The sequence below is a fragment of the Melospiza melodia genome, chromosome 4, assembly GCF_035770615.1.
Source record: "Melospiza melodia melodia isolate bMelMel2 chromosome 4, bMelMel2.pri, whole genome shotgun sequence".
Lineage (NCBI taxonomy): Eukaryota > Metazoa > Chordata > Aves > Passeriformes > Passerellidae > Melospiza > Melospiza melodia.
Window position 1 is genome coordinate 74,410,621 of NC_086197.1, and position 27,380 is coordinate 74,438,000.

A 27,380-nucleotide genomic window follows, 5' to 3' on the forward strand; every position below is an offset into this window, starting at 1 on the left:
CTTTGGATTTTTAAGTAGAATTTTCTGAGAGTGCCAGAGCTGGCTTCTAGGCAGTCTGTTGATGCTGAGAACATAAGACCTCTAATTACTCGAAGACTGATGTTGTTACTTAAATATAAATCAACACAATTAATTTAATATGGAGTTGTTAGCTGGAATTATGAAAGACACAAGTTGCATCATTTGTTGTAGAGGCTGAGTCATATGTTGTGACTGTTGGCTGCTTTTGTGAACAGCTCACTTGTGTTTCTGTAGAACATCTGTAAGCTGGGAGATCTGTGCCCCATTCCACTCTCTGTGCAAAACCAGCTGTGGTGGTCTCATGATAGCTTCACTTTTTTTTGGTGTTCTTAGATGAAGTTCACAGAATGTGTTTGGAGCCTTAGTGTGCTCGCTGTGTTCACTGTAAATGCATGCTCGTTTGTGCAAGTACACATGTACATAAAAATTGTGGGGTTAGCTTTTCTAAACTACCACCTTAATACACCTATGAGTCTCTCATGCCTGCAGAATTTACAAGGTAAAGGGAAGGAAACCAGCCAAAGTACATCAGCCATGAAATTCTTTTGCAGTGGACACCTTCATGTTTGGTAGCAAACTGCCCCCAGCTTCTCCAGCAGAATCCCGTGGGCAGAAGACCTGTGGAAAATTCTTTTTCCAAAACTGAACGAGATTAGGAACTTACTACAGAATCAGTAATATTCAGTGAGTCACACTGTTTTGTACAGGAAGGCAGATTATATTCTAAGAATGCAAATGGGGGAAGAAAAGAGCAGTTGATGAGTGCAGTTGGTAAATTCCTCTTGATTTAAAGGTACAGGGAAGATAGACATGTGGAATAAGCATACAACCTAAGCAGGAACAAAGTGCAGGAGTTAATAATGTTGACATTTAGCATCACAGCATTAAGAAATCCACCCTGATTTGAGTTTATATATACAGTCTTTTATCTTGAGTTATCATTAGACTCTGCAACATGATGCTTTTCCGTACAGAGATTTTATTTTCAACACAAAAGCTATAAACGTAATTGAAAACAAGAAAGAAATCAAAAATGATGAGCAGGAAAGAAACCAAGCCAACAATCCACCCATTTGATTTTTAGCGTACTTTGGTAGTAAGGTTCAGTGACACATTGCATGGCAATAGAAATAGCTGTATTGAGCATCTCAGTAATGATGTCTTTATCATTACTGTTACAGGAACAGCGTGCTACTGACCACTTCCAAATTAATATAGCTTTTCTTTTTTACAGTATAATAATACTATGCAGAAGGTTTTTTGTTATTCGTAGTGCTTTTTCTGTCTTACCATTGAATTGTAACCTGATACAAGAAATATGTCTAATTTTGAAATCCAAGAGAGTACCAAAGCAAATTATGTTTTGAATTCCATGACTACAGTCATTTTTGTTGGGAGTTTGCTCTAGGACCTTATACTGCAACAAGTGTTCTGCCCCAACAAGTATTTTATCAAGTTGCATTTAGTTCTGTCAGAGCAGATCTTTTATATGAGTGAGATTCTCACAGTTCCTTTTGGGTACAGTGTGTATATGTATCTATATACATAGTTATGTAGATATTTGCAGGTACAGGTGTATGTGTTTAAATATATTAAAAATTTGACTATTAATTATATTAAAAATTGACTGTTTTATTGTTTTAAGAGAAATTTATACTAAGTTTCAGGGTCTTTTCAGATGCAGAAACTGTTCCTTACAGTTTCTTCGTAAATAACAGTTCCTGTTAGATCAAAAGCATGTAGTGTGCATATAGTTGTGTGTTTTGTGTGCTGGTGACTGAGGTGACTCCCCAGAATGCAGTGATGGATGCCATTGCGGTGCTGAGGTCATTGCTCAGTTGTTTGGGACTATGGGGTTTTTTTCCCTGTTCTGTTTAAATCATAGGAATAACATCAGAGGTACTTCAAAAGGAAAGATGTAAGCCAGTGTAATCTTCTTTGTAACTCCACTAACAGCTGTTCACAGAAACTCATGGTGCTTCCCTTGTTTGAATATTTCAAGCAGGTTTTTAAAAGGAGAAAGCCAAAAAGCTTCCAAAATGCACTGGCATTTAAGTAACTCTTTAGTCTAGCCCACTACTGATGGAAGTGAATAGCAGTGTATTGAGAGATTGCAAAGAATAGCTGCTGAATTTGACTTGTGTTCCTCTTTGCCTTGTTGGCAGATATTGATGAGTGTGCTGAAGGACGGCACTACTGTCGAGAGAACACCATGTGTGTGAATACCCCAGGATCCTTCATGTGTGTCTGCAAAACCGGCTACATCCGCATTGATGATTACTCATGTACAGGTAAGGGCTGTGTGTTTCTGCAAGGAAATAGCAGGATGGTGGTATTTAGGAGTACTGATATGATTCTTCTAAAGTTAATCTTTGTTGGAGTCACAGAACATAGTGATATGTTAAACAGAATAAACACCATAATGTGGTACAGAAATCTAATGAATTTTAGAGATTATGTGTAGGTCATATTGTTTTCCTGAAATTGTAAAGTAGGCTGGATTGTCTTATGGGTCTGCACTGTTTTGGGTGCTGATTAAAAAGGTAAAGGGAGGAGACTGAAGAGGAAAATAAGTGAGCAAAAATAGTGCTGTTTTACTTGGTTTTCATGTTCCACACCAGTACAGCTTCCCTTGGATTATAGCAGCTCTTCTGCAAACTTTGGATGGAGTTAAATTTGGCACGTATTAAGAGTGGCTGTGTCCTCATTCTGGACTCTCCAGGCTCAGTTCTCCCAAGTTCAGAGGGCAGGAGTTCTGCTTGCCTTGAACCACTGGACAGCATGGTCAGTCTTACCTCTGTATCGTCCCTTTTTGTTCTACTGCCAGGGAACGTGTTTGGTTCATAGTGACTTTGTCTTCTACTCTTCTTTCATTGCATGGTAATTTAGGGTTGTGGAATGAACATGGGACATCTGAAACAACCTTATGTATCAGACCCACTCTGCGTTCATTTATTTTTTCCCACAACATAGATAAAGAAAATATGAATTGATGATATGTTTACTCAGTGAAAAAATAGAATCTCTATTTTGTGTGCACAGGGTAACAAATTAGCTTTTTCTATAAAAGGCTTCATTTTTCAGTAAAGCGTTCTTGAAGTTTGTATTATCTAACAGAAATTGGCTATAAATGTATGAGAGTATTTGAAATGTGAAGGCAGCAATGTGAAATTAATTTCTGATTTTTTTCTGTCCATTGTGTCTTGGATTTTTAGCATTGATGATATGTCTTGGTACAGAAACAGCTTCTTATGATCTGGCATGATTTCCTTGCCCGAACATGCACAACACTCAGGGACGTGGATTTCAAATCACATCCATGTGATTTTTGTGAATGCTGTCTTACTTATACTTGTCATTCCTCTCATACATTGGCAAGCACTGTTTTACTGCAGTAAACCCACTTCTTGAAGGCCCAAGTTATAAAGCTTGCCCACAGGAGGTCCTTCCTGAAGCAGCCAGTAAGTTTCTGATCATTCTCTTACATTTTCCACACTCTCCACTGAGTAAAGAAATTGTTTCACTATCTCCTGAGTGTGAATATTGGGATTATTTTAGGACCAACTGTATCTAAATCTGTGGGATGCTTTTTCTGCTTGGCTTCCCTTAACTTGCTGTTCTGATAGAACTTTTCAAACAGTAAAGCAGCACCAACTTTGCAGGGGCATTGGGTGCCTATAAGTATAATAAAGGTAGTTCTTGAGGGTCCTCACATTGCATTCCTTATACTTGCTGAAACATACTGTTATGAAATACAGAGTAGTTAAAGCTCTAGACAGTCAAACTTCTGTAAAAGGTGTTAGAAATCCATTTTAGATCCAACACCCCAAACTGAATATAGTTCCACATTTGTAAATCATAGTTTCCTGTGAAATCAGCCTGATGGGTGACAAAATGAATTATTTATTTTCCACCTTTGTCGATCAAGCTGGGAAAAGTCAATGCTAAAAAAGGAATTAGATGAAAAAGTTTTGTAAGATTTCAAATCATAAGACCTGCTAGGCCATCTGAGCTGTAAGTCATGCTGTGTATGCACGTCAAAAACTCTATATGTATGAGCAATGCCACTTACTATTATTTGGGACCTGGAGTTTTTCTGAAGTTAAATTTTACATATGGAATTTTGGGTACAGGCAGCCATGAGGATACAGTCCCTGCTGGATGATAGAATTTCAAAGAATGACAACCTAACATCATAAAGTGTATATGTCACAAAATAACTGCATTATGTTTTCTGGTTCCACAACTATTGTGTCAGCATCTCCACTGTGGAGGCACTGGTTCATTACTTAAGTTAATATGTATTCAGAACTATGTTGGTGGGGTTGTGTAGTATGCACTTCTGTCCAAATCTCTCAGTACTCCAGTACTCATGTACAAAGTCTAGTACGCTTTGAATTTTGTCAATGTCTGCGATAAATGTATTAGTTATTCAACCCTCTTTTTCCCTCTGCAGAGTTTAAAGTTCTTAGCAAGTCTCTATTTGCCTTATTGGCAATTCTAGGTTTAGCTTTCCAACTGAAATATCAAAGAAACTGAGGAGGAGGCTGTTTTTTAATCCAGTTCAGGAATAACAAGAATAGGGCAAACAAGCAATAATTTACCCTTTGTGTTACTAAGTGTTAAAATTTTTAAACTATATTTCAGGTCACAATTTCTTGTAACGCTGTGTAATTTAATTCAGTTATGGAATTGTAGTTGTGCGTTAAATAGCTGCCACTATAAACTGGAGAGGAAGCTCTGGTAACAAATCCTTTGGAATATTACTGAGCAGGAAGAAAAATGTTCTGTGACTTGGCATTAATATGTCATTGTTTGTACAGGATAGCTGAATCCCTGAAAAAGATGTTGAAAAATTATGTGTGGACCTTGATTAGGCCGGTTGTGATGTAACTGATGTCCACAACTTGCTGGCAGACTAACATACCTTATTGTTCCATCCTATGAACGTACATATAATTTAGCAGTCATTGATCAAAAGAGAAAAGAGCCATAAAATCAGTGACATTGAAGAGTTTTTCTCCTGTATGAGACATTTGAAAAGAAATCTGTGCTATCTATCTCTGTCAGAGTTGTGCACACAAAAGACTGATTTAGACAACCCATAGCTGCTTCCAAAACAGCTCCAGTTTCTTTTGTTTATTGCAAGTTTTACAATAGATCTGAATTACATTTTTATTTTCACAACAAAAGATGTAATGAAGACATCAATTTCAGGTATTTTTATTTGTATTCATAGCAGAACTAAGATTCTCAGGGTTAGATTGAGTTAGTCACAACCGTGTTTACACAGAAATCTGTTGTTCATGACTGATTTTTATGTTCGGAAATCAATCATAGCTATGAGAAGGACAGATGACTTCTGAGTTGCACCCATATGCCAAATGGGTGCACAAACTGCAAATTAAAGTTATAAAAATATGCCCTGGGCTACCATGCTTTAGTATCCTACAATGATATCGTCTCATTCGCCTTCCACTTTGCTTTCCAGAAGCTGGGATGTAATGATGTTGTGCCAGGGGAAGGAAGGTAGATAATGGCATGAGTCTCTGCTGGGGTAGTTTTATATGTGCACTAGTGTGCTGCTGTACTGTCACTGTTAGCTGGGATCAGATCAGGATGCTTTAATTATTTTCTGAAATAGTAATATTCACATCTTTACTTTGCATGGGATTACAGAAATGCATGTACTGTTTTCTTGGCTTTAAAAAAGAAAGTTTGACTTCTGGAAACAAGGAAGAACACAGCGTCACCTCCAGTCTTTCAGGGTGCTTTGTAATTTGCAGCTGGTAGCATTGCTCTGAGCAGTGTAGAGGCTAGGAAATGAGAAATGAGAGCTCTCTTTTTCTCACTGTGGCTCATACCACAGTGAATGGTCAATCATGTTTAGTCTCAACAACTGTCTTTAGTTGTCTCCTTTGGGACCACTCACCTAACTGAGTAATACAACAAAAATTGAAGAGAAGATGCAAGACCCTGTGAGACTTAGTCCCTCCTCTGGAGACTGTATTAAGGCAGAGGAAGGTGCATTCCCTGATCTGGAGAAGCCATGGATATCCTGAGCCTCAGATGGCTTTTAAGGCTCTGATTATGTGCAAAATCATGGGCCACCTTTTATTTATCTTTTTGCTTTCCATTTGGGATAAAAGGGGGAAGTTGCTCTTATGGGAGTGCTGGCAGTGTGTTCTGCCTCTCCTGGGGTTTGGAGTCACTGAGATGATGTGGGTGAGGTAATGCAGCTGATGTTGCCCTCTCAGAGACCTCCTGAGGTCTCATGCTTCACCTTTGGTAGCACTGGAGGGGCAAGTGTGGGTGCTCTTCAGGACAGTATATTCAGTTCTCCCTGTGCCTGAGGTCTGGGCAAGATGATATATGCCCTTCTTCCAGTCAGTCGTTTGAAGTGTTAGTATAGGAGCCAGAATCTCTGAATTAATGTTTGCACATGCTGTTTTATGGAGTTTATGAAATTATGTATTACATATTTCTGGTAGGTTTTTTTTCTGTTTGTGTTTTGTGGTTTGTTAGGGTTTGGTTTTGGGGTTTTTTTTGAGAGAAGTGAGTAATCTACAACTTTGTACCCAGACACCGGTAGTGAGACTTTGCAATTGTGCTGTACTTCAGCAGAAAATACATGTGAATTCTTAACTGATTAATTATTAAAAGCATACCAGGCATGTTGCAAGTTGTGGGCTACTTCTTCCAAGCATGCTCTAGCCAAATTAGCAATGATGTCCATTTGAGCTGTGTGGGACCACTGCCACATGTGGAGCTGAATGCTCACATACGTGTTTTAAGTGTCTGCAGACCATATAATGTTTTTTCATAATCACTTTTGTCAATCCATTTCAGATTATTTTGTCTTTCCTTTTAATTTTAACTTTAGCCAAGTCACGCTGATTTTTTGCCAGAAAATTTGGCAAGCCAAGTGGAGATTTTAAGTCTGTGAGACCATTATTGTACTATTGTACAATAGTATTATATATTCTATTATATATTGTATTATAGCCTGGTACCATCACATTTGTGCTCCTGGGTTTGTTTTCTGACTTCTAAAGAAAATGGTGAAGGATTTTTATATAACATCTCATTATTATGTTGGGTACATTTGGGGTTGTTTTTCTTCAGAGTGAAAATAGAAGAGGTTAGGCAGTTCTTTAGAATCGTAGAATGGTTTGGGTTGGAAATGACTTGGAAGACCGTTAGTTCCACACTTCTGCCATAGGAAGGGACAGTTTCCACTAGATTGGGTTCTCAAAGCCCACAGCTTTGGTCTTTGGCCTTTTTGACTTGGTCATATGGCAAAAAAAACTACTCAAAGCAATGAGGAGTATGTTGAATTCACCAGGCAATAGCTAAGTGTATCCAGCTGGACCTCCCTCCTCCTCTGCCCCAGCCTATGTGTCTTCTGAGTCTCAGAGATTTTCCTAACAACATTTTTCTGAAAATGGTGTCAATGCATTCAGCAGCATTTATTTTCTGCGATAGCCTCTCACAGTAAACTGAAGTCTAATAATAGTTTTCACATAAATTACCAAGAAACATGGTTGTAGTAAGTTGAGTGACACCTGAAATGTTAATTCTTGGGCATACTGGCAGCTCTGCGTATTTTGCAAATCAAATTAAATCACAAAATCTGTTGCAAATTGGAAGGAATTCCAAGATCAACGTTAAAATAATTAAGAGTCTGGGGAGATTGATTTGACATATGGAAAAGATTTAAGGAGAAAACTACACATTTAGCTGCATAACAATGACGAATGTGCATAAAGTAGGGATTATGATAACATTAATACTAATTAATAGTTACTTGTGAGGTTTCAATAGTAAGAGGAAAATGTAGGGGAAAGTACTGGCCTGCAGATACGTGGCCAGTACCTTTTGACATTAGTTTTTCTAGTCTGACCCATGGTCTTTACTCTCTAGTGATGCTGTGGGATGACTCGAAAAGTTCCCCTTGACATAATGCATAGAGAACTGATTGCCATGCTTAGCTCATTCAGCTCTCACATGTCTGATACTCTTTTGTCCACCTTTCTGCCATTTTTCCCATGCAGACATTAATGTTTTCCAGCTGGCTGCATCAGTGGGATTCATTTTACATTTGCTTTGCCCATAGCAATCAAAACTGTGTCTTTCCTAAGCTCTCCTGTTTGCTCTATTCTTCTGGCTATCTGTGACTTATAAACAACCTAGACATCTGCTTGGAGTTCAGCTAATGTCAGTAGTGATTTCCATGCTTAAGAATAACACCTTTTGGTTTGGTATTTTGCTCCTTTTTTTCATATAGTGTGTAGCTAAAGTTTGGGTCTTGCCTCCTTTTCATTCATTAATGCTTTGTTCACAATATAACTCTTTTTAGGGTGCTTATGAGAAAACAGAAGTGCTGTCTTTGCAGTGCAAATGCATTCCATCCTTATCCCCTAAGAGCAGATTCCTCCACTTTGGGAACCAGCAGTCTGGTCTCTGGAAGGACTTTAAAATTCCAGTTATAAGGACATGCAACTTCATTGGAATTACAGCTCATACCATTTGTAATTCAGATGCCCAGATTATCAAGACTTCAGCTTTTAGCCCAGTTGTTATCCTCTGTTTCTTGCAAGCTACATTTATTTTTTGAGGGGAAATACAGTCCCTGTCACATGGGGTTTTTTATTAACATAGTACTCTGACACACTTTGGAAAAATGATTCCTCTTGGCATCTAGAAACTCAAGTTCATAAAAGTGCATCTGCCTCTGGGCTTCTGTTCAGAATTCATTGGTTTATTCTTGACTTATAAATCCGTCAATTGTTTGGGACATAAACAGTCTGAGAAATCTCGTACTTTTTTCTATACTGTGCAGAAGAAGTGAAGGTTAATGACAGGGAGATTTGAAAAAAAGTTTTGTTGAATTTCTTGTGAGAATGCTGAAGGTAAAATCCATCTTTATTCCCTAGAGCACATGCCAATTCACATATTCAGGAAAAGTTCATTTCTGGGTTCTGATGTGAGGTTTGTACCAGTTGGTACAAAATGGTCCTACCCATTGGTAGGATTTCAGCTACTTGTGAAGTGTGGGTATTTTCCAATATCATGTATTGCTAGCTTTTCTTTTTTCAACTCAACATTTCAGTTCCCAAAAATTAGTTTTGAAAACTGAAAAGGAATACCTTTATGTATTTAAATTGATAAATCTAGCTTATATGTGAGGCATGTGTGCTGTGTTTTAGCACCAACACTAATCTCTTCTAAGAGTAATGTAGTTGTCTGAGTTTCCATGGACAAAAGCTAGGGTAAGAGTGAAGTAATCCAGAGTTGAATGAAGTCATCCATCTTCTGTTTAAAGCTGCATGCTTGTCCTAAGTTAAAGTATAAAATTTGCCTGCTTTTTCAGACACACAAGTGTATCCACAAGTCGTCCTGAAGGTAATAAGAACTCAAAATGCTTAGTACTTTGATAAATGAGACCACATTTTAATAAGTGACTAAATATGGCCTCAGCTTCATTCAGCACTGATGTATGCCCTTTACCCTTCACTGCTGCAAAGAAGTTAAAAAAATAGAATGTTACCTCAGAGGAGTCATAGGCTTATAGTGTCCCAACTTGGGTACATGAAAATGCTGTAATGTGAGAAATAACAATAAAAAGCTAATTTCTTCCTGTTTATTTCCCTTGACGTATTTTTGATGAATTCAGCAACATTCAAATTTTTCTCAAGTTCTGCAGCTTATGGAGAAGCTGAGTTCATTGGCAGTGCTTAAATAAAGGCAGAATAATTGCTCAGTATGGTGCAAGGGACAGAGCAATAAACAAGCATACTGACAGAGGCTGGTTGTAACATCACTGTACTGACATACCACAGCTTCACTAAGGAAGTGTTTTAGTCAGCAAACCACTGGAGAATATATGATGTGGGCAAATGAACCATCTGTCTCCCCATCTCCAGTTTTGGTTACACCCCCACCCCAGTTACGTTAGAAGTAATGTGTACGCGCATTATCACACGGGGCAATGCAAACTCCTCGGAGGCAGTGGTGTCCAGCTATACTGCCAGGGTTGCTGTTAGTAATAAGCACTGTAGAAGTCAGCTTGTGTCCATGGAGCCTTTTTAACTCAAAGCCTATTTGATTCTGGTTTCTATTACTTGGCCCAGTTTCCATTCTGCTTTGTAGTATGTCAGCCTACACAAAGCTCTCAATCTTCTTTGAGGATAAATTCTCTCCAATATCCACTTCCTAGCAGTACGATAATTCACAAAGCTAATAAAGGAATGATCGCTCAGACTGAGCTTGTTGCTATGCAACCACATTACTAAGATAACAACACAAGTAATTTTTATATATCTGCTGTATCTTATACAACTGAACTCAATTATGCTTTATTTGGATTGAATCAGATTATCCTTGCCAACTTAGTTTGGAGTCTGTTTCAACTTGGAATGAGAACTTTTTTTTCCTAGAGGATAATTTTTAGGTCCCATCTTCTCCTTGGTTACTGACCCAGTTCATGACAACTGTTCATCTAGCTATGCAATTATAGCAGGATGGATTCCTCAGCTGATCAAAATACAGCGCATTTTTAAAGGGTCCTTGGTAGAACATGATTTGAGTTGTTAAACAGAAAATGTATTCCCTTGACAAAGATGTGAATGCATGATTTTCAGTGCTAAATACTTAATTCTTTTACATAAATATTTTTTACCAAGTATTTATTTATATTTATTATTTACATATTTATTTGATATATGTGTGTGTGCATGTATGTGCTTATCTATATATCTATCAATGCACTATATGGCATGGATTCCCTATTGGCCTTGGGAGCAAAGGTTGGTAAATGGTATTATATCAAAAGCAGTCTCAATTTGGCATTTCTACAATTTCTGTATTCGGTTTAAAATTTATCTTTCTGCAGAAGCATACATCAGAATTGATTATTCTGTTCTACAAGGAATAATTTATTTTGCATTCTTTGTGCAGTGAGGAATTTTTCAATAAATTAAAGGAGTTCTAGAATAGAACTGAGAATATACTCAGCTTACAGCTAACTCAGAAAAAAGTGAAACCTTTTCTTTTAAATGTAAAAAATTGAAATTACTGTATTTCCAAGCATTTATGTTGCTTAATATTTATATCACAGCATTAGGACAGACATCCAGTGTACCTCATTTTTCTCGGTGTTCCGAAGCACTCTACAGCTTTTCAATCACTCAGCATCCCTTGCCAGCTTCTATAGTGCAGTTATGTGCTGTGTCAGTACAATATAATTGGAAAGTAGAAGTGTAGGAGTATAGCAAAATTAACACAGTATATTGTAAAAAATAGAAAATCTGACAAATCATGCAGCACTAAATGAATTATTAATTCCTGAGGTAGTTACATTGACCCTTTAGGTTAGAATTTTGCTGACGTTGACGCAGGAGGTGGCATTTAGTTTGCAATTAAGACACTCTTTTGTCTAAACTCACATTCTAATCAACAGAGGTCAAGAATTCAGCTGGACCCAACACAGTTATCTATCTACAGGTTTGAGGCAATCACCATGATAGGATTAGCAGAACCAACCCAAGACCTTGATTCATTTCAGCATGACATCTCTTCACAGCTGGACCTCCCCTGGCCTGTCCTCCTGTGGATGATCACAGGCTGTGACAGATAGACTGCACAGATCAGGAAACACAGTAGGCAGCCTTGAGGACAGTTTGTTTGAAGTCATAAGGATCTTTCTGGCTCAGGAGATGGGAATCTGCTGCTGTCTCACTGAGCAAGCCAGAAGTGAGGGAAGTTGGATGGCTCACATCTATCATGTCTGAGCCAGCTGGTGATTGTCTCATGCTGGGAGACTGCTGCCTGCTCTCAGAGGGACTCCAGCCAAGGTCAGTGAGAGACTGGAGCTACTGCAGGAAGCAAGTTCCTTTTAAAGAAGGAACAGTGGGGTTATTTAAGGTTATGTGATCATGCTGTATTGAAGTCAGTGGTTTTCTACACATTCACAGTAAGTTGTCTATAGCCATGATACCATTTAGCTGGGGTTTCAGGGTAGTGGATACTGCTGGCAGTATATGGGTATCATGTCTGTCTTTTGGCATTCTACTGTCAAAAAAACATTTATAATCTAAGACAACATAGTTTTTAGAAAAGACAGAGGGTAAGAAAGCTAACTTCCAACACTGTTAAGGGGAGACATAATATTTTTTAATATTATAGTTGCAAGCTTTTTCTTTGAATGAATATGGAAGATTCCTGTTTTGATAGATAGGAATTTCTGAATTATTTCAGTTCAGAAAATCTATGAGGATGGAAACCTTTAATTCCTTACAGTTTGATTCCTACTGTATGCCACGTGGTACATTTTCTAATCACTGACTCCTGAAAGAACTTAGAAGTGTCCTTTGTTTTTCATGAAATGTTTATGAGAGATTAATCTGGTTTATGATAATGGAAGACTATTTCCTTAACTCCTGTTTTATACTGTCAGTCATTGCAATTTAGTATGTCATCTTCTGTGACAGTTTGTCTCTGCAGTAGTTCCCTATCAATATTGCTACCTTTTGTCAGTCTTTTGGACTGATGATTATTGACCTACAAAACCTTGTACTTCACCACACCAAACTGCTCTCTTGTAGCAGAGGCCCCTTGACCACAGCAGGAGTTGCATCCTTCCTAGTCCTTCTTTGCGCCCTGTTGTTGATGGATATGAAAGAATATAAGTACACTACTTTTTTTAAGGTGAAGGAAAAAAGGGAAGTTTTATTTTTTGATTTTAATATTTATAGTTTTACAAAAGTGATAGTGGATTGGAAGGTGATAGTAATACTTTTGCAATAACACAGGTTAAACTGACAGTTTATTAACTTTTTTTTTTCTATAAAGGAATGAAAAATAATGAGTTATTTATAGAAAGTGTGTGAGAAAGTTCACTACAAGAATGTTAACATTAGAAGGTTTAGAAAATTTTAAAAAACTAGAGTGACAGCGCCCAGAATTATACTGAAGTCTACCTTGAAATGCACAAAGTAAACATACTGGATTGATCCACTTCACTGACTCATCCAGTGTCTGTGTTCCTATGTGTAGTCCCAAAGAATGGTTTTGTCTGTGTTCCTATGTGTAGTCCCAAAGAATGGTTTATATTTTTAGTTTTGCATCTCACTTCTGGTTCACACTGAAATGTGCTGATGATTCTGCAGCCAGGCTGTGGTTGGTCATGCACAAATGCATAGTGTGCAGGTTGAGTTCTCACTTCCTCTGCCCTTCTGATTTTGTCTAAAACTAGTTTCAGTTCCTGTATTTGCTCTATCAGTGTTTGCCAGCTTGTGTAAATGGATAAAGGCAACAGAGTCTTTGGCAAGACCTCTCCACAGCATTCAAAAAGAGTGGCTCAACAAGAGGGAACAAATACTACCTACTGAGATAATATGTTGGCCATCCTTAGGGTTGTGATCTCCTAATGCCTTAAAGAAGACCAGTGAAATCATCATCAGTAACTTGAAAAAAATCACATTTATACAAAGGCAACCATTGCTGTCTGTGTTGTGCTGCTGTACAATATAATCCTAAGGGGTTTGGGTGAAATCTCACTTTTGTTAGTGAATCTGCATTTTGTGAGGTAATGTTTCTGAAAGTACTGTGTCTATCAAAGATACTTCATATTTTTCCTGAGGACATTATTAGTACACAAAACTCACAGAGCTGTTCTGTTTTGGTTTTTTAAAAGAAAATGCTAGTGGGTTTGTTGCAGCATCTTCAAGACTGAACTAGAAAACTGAAAATCAAAATTCTTTCTGGAACGGTAAATTGATTACCGTTCTTAAAACCATGCCCTTTACTGTTCATGTAGTCAGTATCTCTTCTTAAAACCATGCCCTTTACTGTTCATGTAGTCAGCTGTGCAAAAATTAACATACCCCCACATCATCAAATAACAAAAAAACCTTTGAATATATCAATGTTTGTATCAAGGACCAAGAGTTCTCTCAACAAGCTTAGCCATAAAATAGGAAGCTGCTCCAACTAAATGGTTCGCAGGAGTTTTTGTGGGAGTATTTTTTTCATTCTGACAAGCTTCCAAATAATCTCAAAAAGACAGTATCTGCTTATTTCTGTTGTTATATGCTGCAGTCTTTTCACATCCTCCAAAATATTTTATTTGGGGAAATGGTGCAAGGAATTGTATATATTCCATCTTTTTAAAGTAAAAGTTAATCCAGAGAAAACACATGCAGTAAGCTAGCTTGATTAGCCTGTAACTTGCACTGCTCAAAATAAAAAGTCACTGTTGTCTTCTGTAGCTGTTCTTTAAAATTGTCACAAGAAAGCATTTAGAATTAAGTATCTAAATGTTTTATCTTTTTGGTTTTTCAATTCATGTTTGCTTTAGGAATGAGCATTTTTAAAAAATATCAATGTCCTTATTTATTTAGATTTTATTCCTTCATTATATTTACCTGTTTGAGTGTGTCTCCCTTCCAGTTTACTTTGAATGAGGCACAGAATATAATCACGCATAGTTATTTTCTAACGCAAAATAATATTAGAGTGGTAAACTGCTTAATCATGCAATAAAAGATGAATTAATACTGTCCCAAATATCTGTCTTGGCAGAAATTTGAACTAATTTGTAAATACTTTGTAAGTCAATGTCCAAGTCACATGGAAATGGAGATTTGGACTGGACTGACAAAGGTAAGTAGCTCTGAGTCACACAGACCAATCACCAGGAAAAATATATTGTCAGCAAGAGTAATTACAGCAGGTAATTGTGTCATTTACCCTGTTACAGATGAGTAAATGTGATGAGATTGAAGCACACCAGCTGTTAACTTTGATGTTTAGGATTTGGAAACCTGTAGTAGAGTCTTTTAATGACAGTGCATTTAAAGAAACAAAACAAAAGGTTTTGCACTGCTCAAAGTGGGGATAAATGACAGTGTTACTCAAGGTAAGATTGAATTCTAGAAAGGTGAGCACTCATCAAGAGTATCTGCTCTAATTTGTTCAAGTGGTTTTAAAATTTTGAAGTGTGCAAATATTTGGAAAGAAAAGTTTGTTACCTTGTTCCTAACTCTTCGGAAGGTAAAGTGGGTGAACTTAAATTCTGTCTGCATCATTTTAATGCCTGAGAAGTGAATACAGTTGTCATTGGTGGTAGTCTGAACAGATATTACAGTCTGCTTTAAATACCTTGGGTTTACCTTAAAACACCTTCCATAGGATGAGCTTCATCTTAGATTTCAGTACTCCAGAGTTGTTCACAGCATCTCTGCTTAAATCATAACTTTTCCAAAGAGCAGATTTGTGAAGGAAGTAGGGTTACAGAGGTGAAGTCATTCTGGGATGATAGTAATAGTATCAAAATGAAATTTCTGGTCAAAGTTTAATTTCTTTTTAACTTCATTGATTCTAAATACATATTTTGCCTTTTTTAGACCCGAACAATACTGTAGACTTCATAGCTGTGGTTTTGCTTGTTAGAATAATTCATAGTGTCCTTAAACAAGACAGCAACTTTGGTAGCAGAACTTTTCAGATATGTGTGCTTTTCTAAGATGTGCTTATGCAAATATTTATTTATCAATATAAAATACACATAAGTATCTTATAGGTATTCCAACTTTAATGATTTTACGATGTGTGTAAGTACAGAGGTAATTATTTGTAAGCTTGATAGACGCTAGCAATTGAACTCTGGCAATAAAAACATGATGTAATCTGGAAAATTTACCCATGAAACAAGCTGGCCATTGTCAAGTTTCATACTGTTACAGCAGTGGGGGAGGGAAGGTGAGAGCCCATTTCATTGCATCTCCTTTACTGTGCTGTGCAGCTTTTTGTGAGAATCAGTTCAGGCAGCTCTGCAGGTGATCTTCTGGCATCAAGGGCTCTATCTGAACTGCAGAGGCAGGAGCCCTTCATGGCTCTCAAGGCTGGGTGTGTGGGTTAGCTCCTCGCTGATCCTGCACAGTGCTGGGCACGGGCTGTGCCATTCTCCCCAGGTGCTTCTGTGGCCAGGGGAGGCAGCTGGCATGCTTTGTTCATGAAGGACACATCTGCTGTGCTGTTTTGGTGTGCCTCTGTAAACCACCAGGGAGGATGAGTGCTAGGGAAAATGGGCTGTATCACTGGAGATGGCATCAAGGCTCACCAAAGGGAAAAGCAGCAATATTGCCTTACCTTACCATCACTGAAGTATAATTTTGTCCCTGTTTTTGAGTAGAGAATTCTCTTCAAAATCAGGTGAGCAATGCGTGAAGAAGGCCTCCTCTCCCTAGAGAGCTCAAGCATCTTGTCTTATCAAAAATAGTGCTGTCCTTTATAGACAGTGAGTGATCTGAGAGTCTTGAGTCAGAGCACTGCCAGGGAGATGAGAGGAATTACTTAATGGATTAAGAATTCTCTGTTGCATGAGAAGAAAGAAAAAAAAGCCCATTTGTTTCCCAACATTTATGGTTAGGTAAGTTGCTCCAGGTTCCTGCAGACAAGAACAGGATCAAAGCAGCAGCAGCATTTCATCCACCACTGTGGTGCCCTGCCAGGCAAGTGCTGACTTAGGTAATGGTGCTGTGATAACTGATTTTCCAGGAGCCCCTGAAATGTGTTGACAAACCCTGGCCACAATGCTATTCCAAAAAGAATAGAAGCAGCACCAGCTGTTTATAGAGAGTTTTGAGAACATTACTGTTCTCTGGCAGTTTTGATTGCTGAGACATCTTTCTTCTATCACTTTGTGCATATCCACCTTCTGTTAACTTTGTGCTGAGAAAGTGTTCAGAGGTGTTTTTATTGAGCCTTCTGGTCATGTGAGCAATCTCAAAGTTGTTGTTAATGAAATAGGAGAACAGGCAGCAAGTTGCCAGCCTCAACAGCAGTCAGGTTACTTTACAGCTTTTATTTGTGTAGCAGAAATATGTGTGGGAGGGAGGCCAAATATCCAGCGGGTATCTATTGCTAGTGGCAGACTTGTAATAACATGGAGCCTTTTAGTAAGGAAGCTGTAAATAAAAGGGTTGGAATTAGAAGAATTAAAATATACATTTTTCAGTTGGCTGAGGAAATTGTACTTGCAGCTCTAGTCTGACTGTTCTACTAGCAATAAAGTAGGGACCACCACTGGAGATGCAGAATTTACTATCACCACTTCTGACCGCATAATGGAAGATATTGAAAGCATCAGTTTATCATAAGTGTCTGGGAGTTTTTGTATACAATAAACGTTGGAATTAAGTAAGATTTACCTGGGAATAAATAGTGTATCTGGCTAGATTAAAAAAAAAAATTTAAAAAAATTAATCTGTGAAGAAGGTCTGGAAAGTGTACTCAATGAAATACCTTTTAAAAGCTAGAAACCTCATTTTAAAATGTCACTGGTGAAAGATACTAAGAGATCAGTTTGAATTAAGACAAAAAGAAGTGGGTGACAAGGTCCATGTCAAGGTCTAGACTGAAATCTCCTAAAGTGGGATTTCAGAATAATTTTGCATTTATGCTACAATCCTGCCATTGTAATCAGTAGGAATTACAGACATTCCTTTAGGGGAAACAGTTGGGTCTCTGCTAAATGCTTTAGAAAATCCTTCTCTTAAACTTTTCTGTTGAAGAGGGAATATACAAAATGGCAGACTTGAAAGAAAGTGGAGATTAATTAAAGCTTTTTTTAACTTCAGCTGTCAGGCAAAATATTCTTTAATATATTTACTCTGCCTAACTGGTTGAAAAGTATATTACAGGATGTTCTAGGATGTTCCATGGAGTAACACTGATTAATATTGCAATAGAAGCCTCCATGAGCCGAGTGTATTTTGTAAAAATATGTATTATTCCATGAAATTGGAAATTACAAAACACATTTTGAAGATGAATCTTAGGTGTGTTTAACAAAGTTGAAGGGATTTAATGAAGAGCTGTAGAGGAAGATGGAGGGAATAAAGGTAGGCCTGCCACAAAACATGTATTTTATCCATCAACTTGTCTTTTTTGTCTCAAACCATGAGTTTTACAGCTATTGCCCTTCTGTTTCTCTCCCTGATCCTGCTGTGGGTGGGAGCAAGAGACTGCTCTACAGAAATTGTCATTTATGACTGCACTGAAGAAAGAATTAGAAAATGAGGACCAAGAATAGCATGGATATATGGGAATATGTGAAGAAAGAAATATATATGGGGATATATGAAGACAAAAATCAGTCAAGCAACAGGATTAGCAGGGAACAAACTCTTGTAGACCTAGCTTTTGGTGTCCCAAGCTTTGAACTGAAGCTGCTGGTGGTCATTAATGACTCAAGCATTAACTAAGGATAAACTGTGTGATGATAGCTCTCTATGAGTAATTAAAATACAGGTTTTATTTTGCATTTAAATTAAGAAATATCTACAGAAAAAATTGAGGGAATACTAATCAAAAATTTTAACATAAATATATGGAAAATATAAAATCATAGACTCTTTTAGGTTGGAAAAATCCTTTAAGATCGTGAAGTCCAACCCAGCACCGCCAAGTCCTATGACCCTCTGCTAGAACTATGACCCAAAGTGCCACATCCACATGCCTTTAAAATGCCTCCAGGGATGGTTACTCAAACACTTCACTGGGCAGACAGTTCCAGTGCTTGACAACCCTTGCAGTGAAGAATATCTTTCTAGTATCCAATCTAAACCTCCAAGCACAGCTTGAGGCCAATTTCTCTTGTCCTGTTGCCTCTGCTTTGGAGATGAGACTGAGCCCTCACCTGTGTACTGCCTCCTGTCAGGTGGTGGTGGAGAAGGTCCTCCTTGGCCTCCTTTTTTTCAGGCTAAATAATCCCAGTTCCCTCAGACACTCCTCATAAGACTTGTTCTCTGGTCCCTTTACCAGTTTCAGTGCCCTTCTTTGGACACTTTCCAGGAAATAGTTCAATAAATTTACAGCATTTGCTCTTTAAAAATAGTGTGCATTTATTGCGATTTAAATTAACTCTGCCAATTAGAGTTTAAATGAGTTAATATGAAGTCTTAAAGGGATTAACCATCTGTCATTTCTCAAATGATCTTAATGGAATAAGTCTTCCATATTACATATAAAATTGCTACTAATTTTTGTCTTGTACATGAACTATAGGTGGAGGAAAAACCCTTGTAATTAAGATAAGCTGTAAGTGGGCATTTAAGTGTGTTGGCTATTGATAATTCAAGTAAATCTTGTCTGTTGTCACTGCCACATCAGATAGCCAGCTGGTCACCGTGGTTCTGCAGTCCTATACCAAATCAATGCAAAGGAGACAGAAGGCCAAAGTAATTTCAATTTTTTAATGCAGAGAGATCAAAAGGGAAAAATACCTAATATATTCTCTTTATTTAAATTATTTAAATTTAATCTGGGTTCACAAGTTCTTTGCAGAGCAGTGAATATCTGTTGCATCATGTTACAAGATTACAATTGCAAGGATGTATTCTATTTAAATTTTTGGGAACTTTTATGCATTTCTGCACCTTAAAGATGATCTCAGCCCTTATTTTCCAATGTTGTTAGTGGATGGTTGAGGAAAACTGCCAGCATATTTTCCATCCCTAAGTAAGGGATGCAACTCAGTTGTCATTTCTATTTGCTATTGGATTGGGTTATGATTATTTTTTTTTCTTAGACCTTTTCCGAATCTGGATACACAAGGCAAATATTGGGAAGGCTCAGAGTGTGCATGTAGGAAATTTTATACAGATGATTGGTTTTAATCATAAAATATGCAGTAGGAAGGATAGGGGCTGATGTTGCACAGGCGAATGAGGAGGCAGGTGCCACACCTTGTGGACAACATATTAAATTTTACTAAGTTCAGCAAGAATCTCTGCACAGATAAATTTGGAAAGACAGGTCCCCAGCTGTCACTGCACCGAGATGCATCACAGCATCTAGTAGGTCTGGATCAGTTTGCTCCACCAGTCTCATTCTATAGGGTGCAATACTTCACCCTAGATACCCTTCTGAAGTAAAGTTTTTCTCAAGCAAACAATATGGAATATTCTGAAATAATATTTCACAATAAATCCAAATAAAATTAAATTTTTCACCTTTCATATATTCTTCACATACACTGTATATGTATATGTGTTTATATATACATACATGTGTATAGGTATACACATACATTTGTATACCTATATATATATGTATGTGTATATATATTTTTGTGTGTATATATGTATTTGCACACACAAATATGCAAAAGTAAATCAATTGCATCATCACGTAATTTTTTGCCTTGTTGTCTGCATCCTAAGAACTATTTAATGAGACATACATAAGCACTTACTTTTACTGTTATTCTTACCATGAGGCAATAGCAAATTTTGGAGTTAAAATTTCTTATCTAGAAAGATCTCATTCCAGAGGTAGTTTAGTCAATATAAATAAGAGTATTTAAAACTTCATTTGATTCCCAGAACAGAGCTGTTAGGAATTTCAGCACTTTTGAGCCTAAGTCCTGAACAGTGCAAAATGGATTTCAGATATATTAGATAATAAAGCTTTAGAATTCGTTGAAACCAATGCATTTGGTCTTTGTACATGATGTTTATGCAAGTTCAGGTTGAGAAATCATTAAAATTTCATTAAAATTTCTCTGCAAAAATAATTTTCATTTCTTTGCCTCTGTAATATTATTGTCTCCAGCCTGTTCCTATCTTCATTATAGTGTGCAGTGAAATGAGTTTGGAACATTCATTTAATGTGACATGATTTCTAAAGATTTTTCAAATAAATGGCCTTGAGAAATAAAATTTTAGCATTTCTAAATTAGGCAAATAGTGTTTCAAGACTGGTTTTTGAACTTAAAAACCATATTGCAGCTTCTTTTCTAATGATTCTTTTATAAATTGCTTTTTGCTTCTTTATAATGCATGGTCCTATCTGCTTCTGCAGTTTCTGATTTGGTATTTAAGGTTGCTCAATTCAGGAGCTGCAATTTTGTCCTTTTTCTTTTAAGGTGACTTTCCAAGTGTTTGATCAAAAAAAGAAACCAAAGTGATAAGCATGAATTAAGGAAGAATTTTGAACAGAGCACCACCCTTTTTATTAAGAATAAGTATTTCTGTTTTAATAAAGCTGAACAGTCTGTCTTGTTATCAATAGTGATAAACCTGTTTCTGGTGGTCTCTGAATTGGTGTGGATAGTGTGCCAAGAGTAGAAAGAGAGTGTGCTGAAAGAGTAGATGCAGTGACATGGTTTCTGTACAGGATTTTTTCAGATGTAGTTTAGCCATGTAAGCAGTCCATAAAAGAGCCACTCCTGAAGTGTAAGCTGTCTGCTCTGTTAGGTGTCACTGTGGAAAGCAATATGAAGAAACAGTGTCTTTAAATGGTTTTAATTTGTTATTGAAGCTAAGATCAGATGATACAGAGAATCAAATTTAGATGGATTGTAAAACCTACTGATCCATTTTCTTTTCTGTTTTTTTTTTTTTTTTTGTATTCCAATCATATAAAAATCTCCTTTAATTGGATCACAGATTTTCTCCTAACTCTAAAACATTTTCCACCTAAAAATGACATGTAAACTTCAATCCAGGAATCATTTATCAAACCATGAATTTTTCATGAGTCAGTAATATGTGATTTCAATAAAAACAGACCTAAAGTTTGAGCAGATAACCACAGAAGAAGTGATGGCTGTTTCAATACAGTTCGTGCAGAAGCATACTCCATGAACTTTCTTGCATGAGGATAAGAAACCCCAAAGCTTATGTAGAATAGGATACCAGGCTTATTACCTTTGTATCCAAGTCCTGCTATTTAGCCTATGGAAAGCTAATTTTATTGATCTTGTATGCTTTAAGAAAAAAAAAAAAGAAATCCATCTTCAAAGACTCAGTAATTTTCCTTACCCCCCAAACAGCAAGTGTTAGGAAGGCACACTCAAATGTGGCAGTCATCTCTTTACATGAAGGACACTCATCTGTGCAAATGATCTTCAAAGCTCTGCTCCTGCAGATCTTGGTGGGCTTTCAGAGCTGCTCCAGCCACACACAGAGCCCTTCCTCTGCTGTGGCAGTCTGCAATCACCTGCTGCTCTCTAATATACTCTTTTCCCTCATTAAGAGCTGCTGTACATGCCAGGGGTGCTTCTGCATTCCTAAGGCTTAAGATGGATGGCTATGCTTCCTCTTTGAGCATGATACTTAATTTGTCATGTGTAGTTATTTAAGCTGAGTTTACCAGTGTGATGTATTCCTTCTCCTGAGATACCAAGATAATGTCTTTGCAGGGTATTTTGGCCTGCTGAATAAGTTTCATCTATTCCCATAATAATTTTCTTATTGTGTGTTATTTAAAAATTGTAAAAATATTAATAATTAATATTTAAATAAAAACCATATTTAAATAATATAATATTAACATAAAATAAGAAAGCCAGGATACTCTTACAATATAGATTATACTTTTAAACCAAATTTACATGACCATTACTTTATTTTTCTATTATGGAGTGGTTTCACATAAATTCTGTTTCAGCCAGCATAAGAGATTTCACTATATTTGGAGGTCAGAGTCAAATATTGTTAAGTGGATTTTAGAGGGGCTGGATCATTTGGTGAACAATAACAATTTTGGTTATTCATGCTGAGAGCAAAGTAATTAAATCTCATGCTGGAGGGCAGAGGCCTGCAGCCTGTGCTCTGCTGCACCCAGTGAGGATTGAAGAGAGCGTGATTGGCGATACAAGAGACACAACTCCTTGTTTAAAAGAGGGATATTAGGTTAATGTTATTAAAACCAAACAAATAAACACTCAGCAGCAGCAAACCCACAAAAATAAAACTAAACTTGTGTAGCATTTAAAATTTATTAGTTATATTAAGGTGAACGTTTCCTCCTTTTAAATAACAGGTCCTAGCCATTACTAGAGGAAAATTTGCTTCTACTGATGGATTGGATATGTGTCATTCTGCCAGTTTTATACTCCTACAGTTTATGGCCACTATTGAAATAGCACGTTGAAAATTTCCATAGTGATTTGCAAATGTTAAGAAATTAATTTTCTTGACAACTCAGTGGGATATGTGCAGTCATTATTTATAAAGAGGAAGATTCAGAGCAGTCTTCCCCCTCAAAATGGGGGAAGAAAGAGCATCTGATTCCAGATTTAAGACTTATGCTAAATAGCCAGAACTAGTCTAAGCTGCACTAATAAAATTCACTAAAACCTGGGCAGAATGATAGCTATGAAGACTTCACGTGCAGGTTAGCCCATGTGTGCTGATTAAAATTAGATGTCTTTATGTTCCCCAAACAGCTGGTTTTCCTGAAATTTAAATATCAGGGCTCTGAAATTATATATGGATAGATGAATACTGTTGATTTAACAAATAATGCAAGGAGTATTTCCAGAAGATGGAAGCATTTTATTTTGACGCCTACAGACTAAGATACTGCATTTTGAAAATAACAGAGCTTTTCACGTATCATTTTGAAATGACACTTTAGGACATCTTATTTTAAGATTCTATTTACCATTTCTTAAAAATCACAAGCTAAAACATTTAAAACTTCTGTAACCTGAATACTTAAGCAATGCTCTTTTTTTTTTTCAGATTAAGTAGTGCACTGCAAGCCAACACAAAATCATGTTCTCTATACTGTTAATTTATTCCCAAAAGGGATATTTCCTAGTATGTCCTAGTCACCAGACTGAGGAGTCTCATCCATCACACTCCGGTGCTAGGGCATGCCATGCTAGAAGCCCCTTGAAAAGCAGGCAGACCTCTGTTTCCAGGTTATTTATTTCATCTAAACAAAGTGCTTTGTATGGGCTGAGGGGAGGGAAAACACGGGCTGCACTTTGCAGACCTGCCTTCTGCTAACCAGGCCGTTTGCAGTTGGAGTGTGCGTCTCACGCCGTTAGTCAGCTTTCTGAAGGAAACCCAAAGAATCCCACATAAGATCAACCTGCATGAATAAATTACACAGTAGAAGTAGCATATGGTTTTTCAGTATGCTAGCCAGCTCTTCGGCAAATGTTTGAGAGAATACTGTAGCCCACATAGAAAGTGTAATGATGGTGGCTCCCTGTTAATGAGGGTGGAATTATGCTGCAGTGTAGTTACCACATACTAGTATGGGATAAAAATAGATACCCTGCCTATCCCGTGGTTACATGTTCACATGGGTTACATTGCCAGTAAATACTACTGTGTTTCTCTTTTTTTAATCTGGAAACCTATACAAATCTCCTGTTTTGTTGTGGTTTTTAAAAATTCAGGACCATTCTTGCTTCCCTTTTCAGAGCATGACGAATGTGTAACCAACCAGCACAACTGTGATGAGAATGCACTCTGCTTCAACACCGTGGGCGGACACAACTGCGTCTGCAAGCCGGGGTACACGGGAAATGGCACCATCTGCAAAGGTAAGCTGCTGGAAACCTGAATGAGGTGCTCTGTCATTGTTGATGCAGTTCTGGTCGTTTGCCTTGAACAAAGCAGACAAAATGCCAAGCTAGGCACTTGGGTCCTTCACCTGTATGATCTTCACAGGCATATGTACACTGACTTTGCATTGGCAGTCTGCAGTAATTTGAAGATGATGCATACAGAGATAGTAGGCTCTAAAATTTGAAGTAGTTACGTTTCGTTTTTTGTGTCAGCGGTTTCTATATGTGGTACAGCATTCAAGGAAGCCTGCAGTTACCAAGAAACTTTGTCTGTGAAAACATTGTCCGATTTACACTGTCTGTGGTCAGCGACTTGCTGTTTTACTTGCATGAACTAAAACTTGTTTGGTATGTCTTGTTATCCTAAGTGAGAAGAGCAGTAGACATGGGCATACAAAACTTCCAGTACAAGTGAGGCAGTGTTTTCTAACATGTTTTCTGACATTCTGATTCACTGCTAAATATTAGAACTTAAATTTCTAGTCTTAAAAATATGCTTTCCCAGAGGTACAAGACTGCTTTTATTCCTGTTGCATTTCACATCAGAAGAAATTATGCTTGGTAGCTGGTCCCAAACCCTTGGAATTTCTCAAGCTCTGACCACAGGATATAGAGAGTGCTTGAAAATAAAAGTATTGTAGCTGTAGAGGAATGTGCTCAGATGTGAGAAGTGGGACAGATGCAGCAGTATCACAGCCAGTGTTCCTTGAGGTTGGGCCTTGGTGCTCTTGATCTCTTAGAATCTAAAGGTCCAGAGCTAACATTGGTAATGTCACTCTAGATAGATGCCCTCTGCTGTTGTCTATTGCCAAATCTAAGCAACCCAGAATTTCTTTAATTGCTAAGTCTGATTAAGGTCTTAGCACTAGTTATTCCATCACCTAATTAACCGTACAATTTTTCTATATTACCAAAGACTAGCTCTTTATAAAACATGGCAGCCTGGTTCACTTACAGTCAAACACATGGGTAGAGGGACATGTGTCAGCAAATATGTCCTTTTGTGCTGGGCCCTCTGGGGAATAAGAAGAAAGTCTTACCCTGATGAGGTTTAAACCCAAAGCATCTTCTTTCAGAAGAACACAGCTCACTCCTGCCCTGTGCTTGGTAGTAGTCCCAAATTCTTCTGCTGGAGGGGAGTCAGCTACTAAAAGATTCTTTAGATCAAAGAGAGGGTGCATAACCCTGTAGCACTGTGTTCAGCTCTTCTGAGTAAGGGCTCTGACTGCAGATCTGACAATTCAGAGGGCACCTGGCCCCACTGTGAAAGAAAAGTATACCCCTGCCCTCCTTCCTCAATACTGAGAAGACAGTATGCAGGAGAAGGCTCTAAGACTGTGTATTGAAATCTGAGACAGGCATTTCTCTGCAGCCCTGGCTTGGATGCCAGTGTCCTTCAAAGAGACCTGGATATGCCTCTTGCCCCCATGCCTTTGGCAGCTTTCCATGCACTGTGCTGCCAGCTGCAGTCCTGTGTACCGTGCACCCCTGGATTGGGAAGCTTACATGTCTCAGTGACAGTGCTCCCTCACCACAGGGCTGGTGTCTCAAAACTGAGAGCTGGATAGCTCAAATCTGTAACAGCATTCTCTGAGCCATGAGAGCTCATCAGTGCTGCTGTTACACAGAGCAGCTGCAAACCAAAGCCTGGCACCTCTGGCAGGGCTAGACCAGTGCCTCGAAGCAGCTCTTTGTGTTGGCTATAACTTGCAGATGCCTAGTTTCACCTACAGTTTCTTCTGGCCAGAGCATTTCCAATTCCATATTGCAGATGCTATCAGAACAACTAACAGCTGCTATGTTTTTAAGCAGAGCTGGTTGCATTTCTGAGTCCACAGAACTGGCTCTTGAAAGCATACACTCCTGGAGAATGCTACACCAAAAATATGTAAGCGCAGCATGCCAAAGAATAAACCCAAGGATTGACTTTAAGCTGTAAATGCTAAAAGTTTCAAAGTTCTTCAGAATCCCTTGAGACAAAATTAGTATTTTTATTGTTTCTATTAAATTACTTAATAAAGGACTGAGGTAGCCAGACAGTTTAATATTCAGTTGTGCCTGTTATGTTCAGGCCTTTATTTGGGCAGCAGAACAGACCAGCACTGCCCTGGGAAGAGTCTGTTCCAAGGGAAGATGTTGTCTTTCACTGCTGCCCAGTGCATGCGGAGGAGCACATATGGGAGCTGTTGTCTTCAGATGATTTACTCTAATCTCCTTCTGTAGCTTGTCAGCCCATCTGGCCAGTGAGGCAGGGGGGCCCTAAACCATCTCTTTGTGACCTCTATCCTTGGGAGAAGGCAGTGTCTGCGCTCTGTGCCAGCCTGCTGGCAGGCTGTGCCCACCTGCAGGGCTGCTGAGTGGGGTTCTCTCACCCTTACCCTGTGCTTTCGCATCTTGCAGCATTTTGCAAAGACGGGTGCAGGAACGGAGGAGCCTGTATTGCTTCCAATGTGTGTGCCTGCCCACAAGGCTTCACTGGGCCCAGCTGTGAAACTGGTAAGATTATAACTTAATTTACAATGAAGATAATCCAAGGAGGATGTTTGAAGTAATCCAAGAATAAAGGAGAATTTAAGGTTATGCCCTAAAAGAGGAAGCTGCCACTAAAACGTTACTCACTTTTCTTATATGCTTCCCAAGAGAATATATTACAGAAATTCTAATTAGAAGCACATGGACTGCAAAAATTAGAACATGAATTAAGACATCTTGGGTTTTGATGTTTCATAATTAATAAGATTATTATGGACTTGCTTTTCACCTCAAATGGCCTTTGGTGTCTCATATAAATAACAGATAATCTGACATCTGGAAATAAATTTAAGTAACTGATTACTTTTGTGCTGTATATGTGTTCCCAGTTCAGTAACCCACCTTCATTTGCAACCTTATTTGAAGACTTGTGATTTACCCAACTTATTTTATTCAATATTAAGGCAGGTTAAGGCAGGTTTCAGTGTTTCTGCTGCTTTTACCTCCTTTC

At 37.9% G+C, this 27,380-nt stretch overlaps 1 protein-coding gene across 1 annotated transcript in view; it reads left to right on the top strand.

The window, feature by feature from the left end:
- Positions 1 to 27,380, top strand: part of NELL2 (neural EGFL like 2) — a 135,437-nt gene that overhangs the window by 71,841 nt on the left and 36,216 nt on the right. The window contains exons 13-15 of the mRNA XM_063155180.1: positions 2,187 to 2,312; positions 24,251 to 24,373; positions 26,798 to 26,893. Of these exons, the coding sequence (XP_063011250.1) occupies positions 2,187 to 2,312; positions 24,251 to 24,373; positions 26,798 to 26,893 (345 nt within the window). The remainder of the gene's footprint in view (positions 1 to 2,186; positions 2,313 to 24,250; positions 24,374 to 26,797; positions 26,894 to 27,380) is intronic.